This window comes from Puntigrus tetrazona, chromosome 25, assembly GCF_018831695.1.
Source record: "Puntigrus tetrazona isolate hp1 chromosome 25, ASM1883169v1, whole genome shotgun sequence".
Lineage (NCBI taxonomy): Eukaryota > Metazoa > Chordata > Actinopteri > Cypriniformes > Cyprinidae > Puntigrus > Puntigrus tetrazona.
Window position 1 is genome coordinate 1197585 of NC_056723.1, and position 10000 is coordinate 1207584.

General features: G+C 34.9%; 1 protein-coding gene across 1 annotated transcript in view; it reads right to left on the minus strand.

Moving 5' to 3' along the window:
- The window catches only part of spg11 (SPG11 vesicle trafficking associated, spatacsin), a 46006-nt gene that overhangs the window by 20027 nt on the left and 15979 nt on the right, over positions 1 to 10000 (minus strand). Inside the window, 10 exon segments of the mRNA XM_043227971.1 lie at positions 286 to 537; positions 1528 to 1687; positions 2042 to 2152; positions 3575 to 3784; positions 4772 to 4937; positions 5014 to 5080; positions 6918 to 7070; positions 7775 to 7920; positions 8588 to 8694; positions 9129 to 9323. Of these exon segments, the coding sequence (XP_043083906.1) occupies positions 286 to 537; positions 1528 to 1687; positions 2042 to 2152; positions 3575 to 3784; positions 4772 to 4937; positions 5014 to 5080; positions 6918 to 7070; positions 7775 to 7920; positions 8588 to 8694; positions 9129 to 9323 (1567 nt within the window).

Consider the following 10000-nt stretch of genomic DNA (forward strand, 5'->3'; position numbering starts at 1 on the left):
CACGCACACACACACGCACACACACACACACACTGCACACACACACACTCACACACGCACACGACCACAATCACACACACACACACAAGCACAGTTTCGGTAGGCATGCAATGATGCATGCATTTTTTCAGAGCCATTACCGAAAAATTATGAATATATATACACATATACATATATATATACACATATACATATATATATATATATATACACACATATATATATATATATATATATACACACATATATATATATATATATATATATATATACACACACACAGACCTGATGACAGGCCGCCAGCACGGACAGAGCCGGACTGCGCTGACGGACCGCTTCGGACAGCAGGAACCTCCAGGGACTGGGCTTGTTCTGGCTCTCCAGCAGCACCTGGAACAGCTCTCTGGAGGACTGGGGGCCCTCGGCTCGGAGAAGACCCTCCAGAGCCTGCTGGGAGCCGCTCGGATCCAGATCTTGGAAAGCCAGAGAAATGTGCGACTGCAGAGCCGGACTGAAATCGGCAGCCAGAGACCGGACCTGGACCAACCGACACAAACACAGGACGTTAGCAGCCCGTGACGTTGTGAATGTGATGCAAAAAAATTCATTAAATTAAATAAAAGTAATCATTTTAAAATCGCACCAAAATGTCAAAAAATTAAGTTTATATATTTACAGTAAAAAAATTTTTTATAAAAATATAATATATATATATATATTTTTACTGTAAATATATTAACTTAATTTTTTTATTTGTAATATATTTACAAATTTAGAATTTTTGTAAAAACAACAACAACAAAATTATAAAAAATATTTTTTTGTTTAATATGTAAATATATTAAGTAATAACAAATTAAGAAATATTTATATTTACATACAAAAATATATATAATAATTTTTATAAAAAAAATTTTACTTTTTTTTTTATATCACTAAAATTATTACTATTATTTTATATAATACCTTAATTTTAATACCTTAATTTTAATATGCATTGCTAAGAAACTTATTTGGAAAATTTTTAAAATATATACATATATATATTTTATATACATATACATATACATAAAAAAATATATACATATAAACAAATAAAATAATTTTTGTTTGTTGAATTTTTGACTTGTTTATTGTATAAAGTGTACAGGGTCACCAGAGACCTGAGGTGGGTAATATTGTAAGAATATTTTCCCTGCACAACAGTATTTAAATATGTAAATATCTGACAACTCAAAATGTGCAATGCTTTTTTATTCCTCGAGGTGGCACTGATTTATATACAACGATGTTTCACTCATAATTATCGAAGGCATAAGACAAAGGAATATCATCCGCAAAAACTGAACTGGAATAAATGGCTTTTCTTCAGAGCAAGTAATGTAGGCAATGAAATATAAATGTCACTGACATGTGATGCTGTTTTGATAATTATACTGCAATTATGGTTTGTGTTGTGTAATACATTTGTGATGTGTGAACGAGATGTGTGATACGTGCTCTGAATAAGTCCTGATCTGCACACACCTGGTGTAGCGGGTAATTGTGCAGCTGTACAAACAACAGGAAGTTGAGCCACTGTCCATCACGAGCACAGTCCTGAGGGAAGGCGGGGCTTAGAGGAAGAGAGTGCAGGTGACAGAACTGGACAGGAAGTGCCCACTCCTGAGCCGCCTCAAACGACGAGCTGATGAACACAGAAATATCAACTAATCAAAAATAAATAAAGTACTAAAGCTGAAATAAAAATACATTTAAAAAATACATATACACCAATAAAAATAATAAATTATAAATAAATTTAATATATACAAATAAAACCTATTAATACACACATATTAATAATAATGAATTTATTAAATTATACTACTGTTTTTTAGAGAAAAAAGTAATATTAAATTTTTCTATATTTTAATAATAAAAAAAAAAATAAAATAAAGATTTTTCTATATTAATAAAATCAGATCAAATGTGTTTCTTTTCTGTATTGGGGGGTCATTAAAATAAAAAAGTATGCACTGTTTTGATGCAGAACACGGACCGACTGACGCCTCTCTTCTCCACAACGTCTCTGACGGCCGTCTCCAGATGAACCAGCAGCTCCTGAGCGCTCTGACGATCTCCACTGACCAGCTTCACGGCCTTTTCCCCTGCAGAGAGAGTGAGAGAGAGTGAGTGTGAGAGAGTGAGAGTGAGAGAGACACACACATAGAGAGAGAAAGAGAGTGTGAGAGAGAGAGTGACACAGAAAGAGTGAGAGAGAGAAGTGAGAGAGAGGTTGAGAGAGTGAGTGAGAAAGAGTGAGAGAGAGAAAGAGATTGAGAGAGAGAGAGAGAGAGAGTGAGAGAGAGAGTGAGAGACAGAGAGAGAGACAGAGAGAGAGAGAGAGAGAGAGAGAGAGAGAGAGAGAGAGAGAGAGAGAGAGAGAGAGAGAGAGAGAGAGAGAGAGAGAGAGAGAGAGAGAGAGAGAGAGAGAGAGAGAGAGAGAGAGAGAGAGAGAGAGAGAGAGAGAGAGAGAGAGAGTGTGAGAGAGTGAGAGAGAGAGAGATAGAGAGAGAGAGTGAGAGAGAGAGAGAGAGAGAGAGAGAGAGAGAGAGAGAGTGAGAGAGAGAGAGAGAGAGAGAGAGAGAGACAGAGAGAGAGAGAGAGAGACAGAGAGAGAGAGTGTGAGAGAGAGAGAGAGAGAGAGAGAGAAAGAGAGTGAGAGAGATTGAGATAGAATGAGAAAGAGTGAGAGAGAGTGAGAGAGAGAGAGAGAGAGAGAGAGAGAGAGAGAGAGAGAGAGAGAGAGAGAGAGAGAGAGAGAGAGAGAGAGAGAGAGAGAGAGAGAGAGAGAGAGAGAGAGAGAGAGAGAGAGAGAGAGAGAGAGAGAGAGAGAGAGAGAGAGAGAGAGAGAGAGAGAGAGAGAGAGAGAGAGAGAGAGAGAGAGAGAGAGAGAGAGAGAGAGAGAGAGAGAGAGAGAGAGAGAGAGAGAGAGAGAGAGAGAGTGAGAGAGAGAGAGAGAGAGAGAGAGAGACAGAGAGAGAGAGAGACAGAGAGAGAGAGAGAGACAGAGAGAGAGAGAGAGAGAGAGAGAGAGAGAGAGAGAGAGAGAGACAGAGAGAGAGAGAGAGAGAGAGAGAGAGAGAGAGAGAGAGAGAGAGAGAGAGAGAGAGAGAGTGAGAGAGAGACAGATAGTGAGAGAGGCAGAGAGAGTGAGAGATAGTGAGAGAGTGAGAGAGAGAGAGAGAGAGAGAGAGAGAGAGAGAGAGACAGAGAGACAGAGAGAGAGAGAGAGAGAGAGAGAGAGAGAAGAGAGAGAGAGAGAGAGAGAGAGAGAGAGAGAGAGAGAGAGAGAGAGAGAGAGACAGAGAGACAGAGAGACAGAGAGACAGAGAGAGAGAGCGAGAAAAAGATAGAGAGAGTGAGAGAGACAGATAGTGAGAGAGTGAGACAGAGAGACAGAGAGAGAGAGACAGAGAGAGAGAGAGAGAGAGAGAGAGAGAGAGAGAGAGAGAGAGAGAGAGAGAGAGAGAGAGAGAGAGAGAGAGAGAGGTCAGAGAGAGAGAGTCGAAACGAGAACAGTAGAGCCTGTAGGGCCTGCCGCAGGGAAGTTGAGTCTCTCTGGTCCTCACAGCTCTGAGTCCAGAGTCTGAGGATGAGGTTCAGCGCTCGGAGATCCACCCTCAGCTTCAGGCTACACACACCCAGCAGCTCACAGAAACACACACACGCCGCCGATACACTCGCACTGCTGAAGTTCAACAGAGCCAAGGAGTACACCTGATCCCCGGCCAGAGACACCCTGATAACACAACATTACACTGATAGTGTGGGGGTTCTTCTTCATGTGTGTGTATATACTGAGGGGGAAAACCAGGAGGGTATTTTGGATAAATATATATTAAATGAAAGCTCTTGATGAGTATCTTGCCAGTCATGAGTGTAAAATTGTTTGTTATAAACGTTTAAAATCATTATTTTAGATGTGTTTATATTATTATTTATATCAATGATTTTATATAATATATAATTTTACATACATACATACATATATATATATATATTTTTTATATATATATATATTTTTAATAAAGATTAATTCTATAAATAAAAATACATTTTGTTCTATATAGAAATAAAACAATATCTTGATCATTTCCAGTTTAATGCTTTATGTATAAATGCATAAGAATAAATGCATACATCTATCTGTCTATCCATCCATCCACAAACACACTTTTATGTATATATTACACACACACACTCTATAAATAAAATTAGAATTATATTTAATCTACAATTTATGCAAGTTTATATTTAAAAATGCATATTGTATTTACATTAATTTGACATTTTTAGCACATTTAAAAAATGTTCTATTATATGATTATGTATTTACTGTGCTTTTTTGTGTTAGATATATACATTACAAAAAAACAAACAAAAACAAACAAAAAATTATATATATATATATATATATATATATATATATATATATATATATATATATATATATATAATTTTTTTAAACACCATTTAACTTAAATATTTATTTAAAAATGTATTTAATTGATTTAAATGTATTTATTCATTTTATTTTATTATTCATGTTACATGCTCAGCATTTTACATGAATAAATACTAAGAATATGAAAAAATATATAATTATAATTTTTTTACATATTCTTATTTAACTTAAATATTTGTAAAAAAAATTATTTAGATTGTTTGAACCGACTGAAAGCGAATCTGCCGACTGCGTCGTCACCGGTGTGTGTTTGTGACTCACTGAAGCTTGACGTTCCCGCCGCTGAGGAGATGCTGCGTGAGAAACACCCCGAGGGCGAAGGCCGGCCGGCCGTGACTCAGGTAATACAGGAAGTCCAGATTCTGGACGAGGGCGAACTTCCTGACGAGCTGAGGGCTGGAGAAGTTCGGCGGCTCGCTGGACGCTTCTGCAAAACATCAGCAAACACACTTCAGTGAGCGAAGCAGGAGCGCTCCTCAGGTTCCCGGCGGTGAAGCTCGTACCGTTGCCGCCCGGGGCGTTGGCCGCCTGCCAGCCGAACAGTCTGGACACGTCCAGCGGACGCAGGCACTGAAGACACAAAAACACAGCATCAGCCGATTCACCACATTTCCATGCTTTACGGTGAATACAAAAACCGTCAAAGCTCGAATGAATGTGAACGCACATTTTTTTAAAAATAAATTTCCACTGCATTTCTATACGTTCTCGAAATCATTAACATTTTCTAGAATCGTACTGAAACTATAATAAATTTGATATGTTTTAATACAGTATATTAATTATATAAGTATTTGGATATTTATTATTATCAATATCAATTATTAATTATTTTTATTATTTATTAATGGGTCTATACATATATGCACCCCATAAACTAACTTATTAAATATATGCATGCATGCATGTTATACTTTTATATATATTAATTCCATAAATAACTGTATTTATTATAGAGTGCCTATACACACACGCTCCATAAAATGTTACATTTGTAAAACTTAATATATTAATTTGTTTACATTTTCATGTATTCTTTAAATGCATAAATATGCTTAAATATTTACTTAATTTTATAGAATTGCTGATGCATACTTTTAGCTATTAATTCTATAAATATTTAATTATTCTCAGGAATGAATGAAAATGAACGAATCTCCAGTGAAATGATTATAGCGTATGCACTTTATAAATAATTAATTTTTTAAAAATGTATTCATTCTATTCTATTTATGGATTATTTCCATACGTTTTTTGATTATTTTATTGGATTTTAACTTTTTCCCCCTATGCTTAGTGTGCAAATACATACACAACAAAAACAACAAAGAACAAAAAGAGAAGCGGGGAAACACTAAACTGATTTCAGTGAGCGGACGACATGGATCGGTTTCCAAAAAATACTTGCTAAAGTCTGCAAAACATTAATTTCAGAATGGAGTGTGTTACATGCTGAATGTAATGAGCCGAGAATCAATTATATGTGCTGCAGTCTGTAAACACGCGCAGATGGACGCTTTCAAAGGTGTGTGTGTGTGTGTGTGTGTGTGTGTGTGTGTGTGTGTGTGTGAGAGAGATTTCTTCAGGCTTTCAGATCACTTTCACTGTCCATTAAAACCCAAACGTCTGCAGTCTAATGAAACTTCACCTTAGGCTTCAGAGACAGCAGCTTGACTATTTTAAATAAACAAATAATAATGTTTCTAAGTGCTTTAACAGAACACAGATGGCATTATATACATGCACAAATATATACACACGCATAATAAATAAATAAATATATTTATTTTTATTTATAAATTATATTTTAATTTAGCAAATAATTTCCATGCTTTCATACAGCAATAATTATATGCATTTGTTTATATTTCGCATATTTAGAGTATATTATATATATATATATATATATATAAAATATAAAAATTAATTATATATATATATATATATATATATATATATATATATATATGTGTGTGTGTATATATATATATATATACATATATATATATATATATATATATATATATATATATATATATATATATATATATATATATATATATATATATATGTTTCATATATATACACACATATACATATATATATACACACACACACACACACACACACACACACACATCCAAAATTTTGAGTGTGTACTCTGAGTATATTTATTATTTATACACAATTACATGTGGAAAAAATAATTATATAAACGTGCATAAATAAAAAAACAAATTTAAATATTTCATAAAATAAAAAAGCAACATAGAATAAAAAGCTTAACGAATAAAACCTAAAATAATATATGCAATTAAATTAGCATTTTTTTTATCTGGAAAAATAAAATAAAAGTTGAATCTATCAATAAGAACACGTGATAAATGCCTGGTGTAAGACGGCGTACCTGCAGGAGATGGTAGAGGGACACGTCGCAGCGAGGGCCGCTCTGAGGGAACAGGGCCGTTCTGAGCTTGGGGTACGAGCTCAGGGCCATTCTCAGCAGCTGAGGGTCCACTCCGCTCAGGGGGTCCTGACCCCGCTCGCCCTCGCGCACCGCCTGAGCACACAAAACAAACTCTCTTTAACAATAAAACAGCACTTCTGAAATCACGAGCCATATACTCTGGTATTTATTGTGATAACCATATCAATGACGAGCATTCGACAGAAATTATATTTACAATTTAGAATGCAATGCCAATCGACAAAGGATTTTCCAATCTGTGAAATGAAACCAGGTCTGATCACAATAATGCGTTTTTCATCGTATATTCACGATGCATTAGGAGTCGGGTGAAAGCGTTTTATATTTGAAGATCACGGCGAGCTGAGCTCTTCATGCTAGTAGCTTCTGTTGCTTCCAAACGGAAAACAAAAGAATTCTACAACATTTTGCAAAATCTTGTTCAAAAGTTTTCACCCCCCTTTCTCTTATAATGCGTCTTGGTTTTCTTCTGGAGACCCTTTTTTTAATAGTTGTGTTTGAGTCCCTCAGTTGTGCTCGATGTGAAAAGACTGCTGGAAAGGGTTCAAACATGCTGGAAAACTAAATCTGCAGGGTTTTTCTGAACAACAGTGCTCAGTTTAATTGTTCTTAAACAGTCGCGGGTCATCCAGGTGATCGCACACTGTATTCAGAACCAGGGGTTCACAAACTTTTGAATGAGATTTTTTTTTGGTCTTGTGGCCTGCTGGATATGGCCCGTCCCTAGTCTCATGTACAGTAACCCGGGGACAGAAGCAGAAGGATGTTGTGTGGACCTGGTCGATGCCGCCGGGTCTGAACATGATGGTGGAGAGGGCGAGCAGACTGTGACCCTCCAGTAACATGCTGCTGATGCTGGCCTGACTCCCGGGGAGAAGAACCTGAGCCGCCGTCAGACTGGCCCCAAACACCCGCTCCGGATCTGAAACAGCATCGAGCCCACGTCACCTCACTTTCCCAAAACCTTCCCCATGAAATCTGACATCAAAATTACATCCTAACGACATTTATTATAGTGTGCACAGAGGCACTCTATATTGGTAAAAACAAAAGAAAGAAAAAAAACAATAATGAAATTTGAAAAAATAAAACATTTATTTTAATTTAGAAAAATCAAAATAATATATATATATATATATATATATATATATATATACTATACATATGTTTTTTTTAAGAAAATTAAGTTTTTTTAAGAAAAAAAAAAAAAAGTCAGTCATTTTACACATTTTGGTAATTCATTTCACGACATTTATTATAGTGTGTATATATAGATGCATTCTTTTTTTAATTAACTAATACTTGTTATATTTCCTCTTATTATTTAATTTTAGATAAATGTTTGTAACATTTATTCTATAAATATTTGTTTGTTGTTTTTATTTTTATTATAGTCTGTATTTATGTTGAAAAATATTTATTAATATCTATATATTACTTTTATTTTACTTTAGATAAATGTTTATATATTTTAATATATTAATGATATATATATTTGTTTTCCTTCTTTCCCAACTATTTCGGTCACAAAATCATTCATTTCAGATAAACTGACTGAGAAAACTATTTCCGCATGAAAATAGACTCACCTTTAAGGTCTCTGGTGATTTTCTGTAATTTCAGCATCATCTCAAACCAGGGGAAACTCTCAAACAGGTTTCTGTCGCTCAAAACTGGGCAATTATCGGGAGTTAAACTGAAATGAAATGAACAACATCCACAAAAGATAAGAGAAGATGAGACCAGACTATTCACCTCTGGAAAACAGCAAAAAAAAATAATAAAAATAAAATAACAACAACTAGATAATAATAATAATAATAATAATAATAATAATAATAATAGTAACAACAACAAAACATTAGGCAAAAATAACGCAAATCATATAGCCTTTTTTTTTTTCTCTCCAATTTAATTAAATGAAAAAAATACATGATGAAAATAATTACATTATAATATTAAAAACTAAAAATAATGATGTATACAGCATCTCAGGAAAAAATAGCTTCCTTAAAAATGTATAATAACATAAATAAAAAATCTTTAATGATTAATCATAAAAAAATTATATAATGAAAATATATGGAATTATATACACTGTATAACTGTATGTTTGTGTGTGTGTGTCACCTGTAGTGCTCTAGGTAGCAGTAGAGCAGGTAGTGCAGGCTGTTGTCCAGACAGTGCAGGACGAAGCGCTGGTGAAAATCCTGCACCTGTAGGACCGGAGGGTCCTTCCCATGATGCATCACTCCTCCGGCTTGACCCAGTCGCCACAGCAACTGCTCGAAGTCCTCCATCTCCGACTGCACAAACAGGCCCCGTCTGAACACAAACAGACCAACATCAGTGCTTCGACGTCAAATACGGGACTGGGACAAGAAATCCGAGGAATGATTTCCAGAAAGCGTCGCCATTCTTTCTCGAGTCGGTTCTGAGCTTAGTTTTGCGCACAAGAGCTCTTCTTTACTAGCGTTTGAGTGTGTATACAAAAACCGGATTAGAGCGGCATCTGCTGTTAAAATATACGTTTTAAAATATAATTGATTCCAGAATTGATTCCAGAGTCACAATGCATCGAGCATTGATTTATCACCACAGCCCAAGTCTCGAGTTTGAAGTCGCTGGGGTATATCTGTAAAAATATGCCCCAATTTTTTTTTTTTATGGCATCTAATAAAAATATACTACTACTACTACTACTATTACTACTACGATAACTACTACTACTATTACTACTACTACAATAACTACTACTACTACTATAACTACGATAACTACTACTACAATAACTACTACTACTATTAATATTACTACTATAACTATGATAACTACTACTACTACTACTATAACTACGATAACTACGACTACTATTAATATTACTACTATAACTATAACTACGATAAGTACTACTACTACTGCGATAACTACTATTACTACGATAAGTACTACAACTACTATTACGATAACTACTACTACTACTACTACTACGATAACTACAA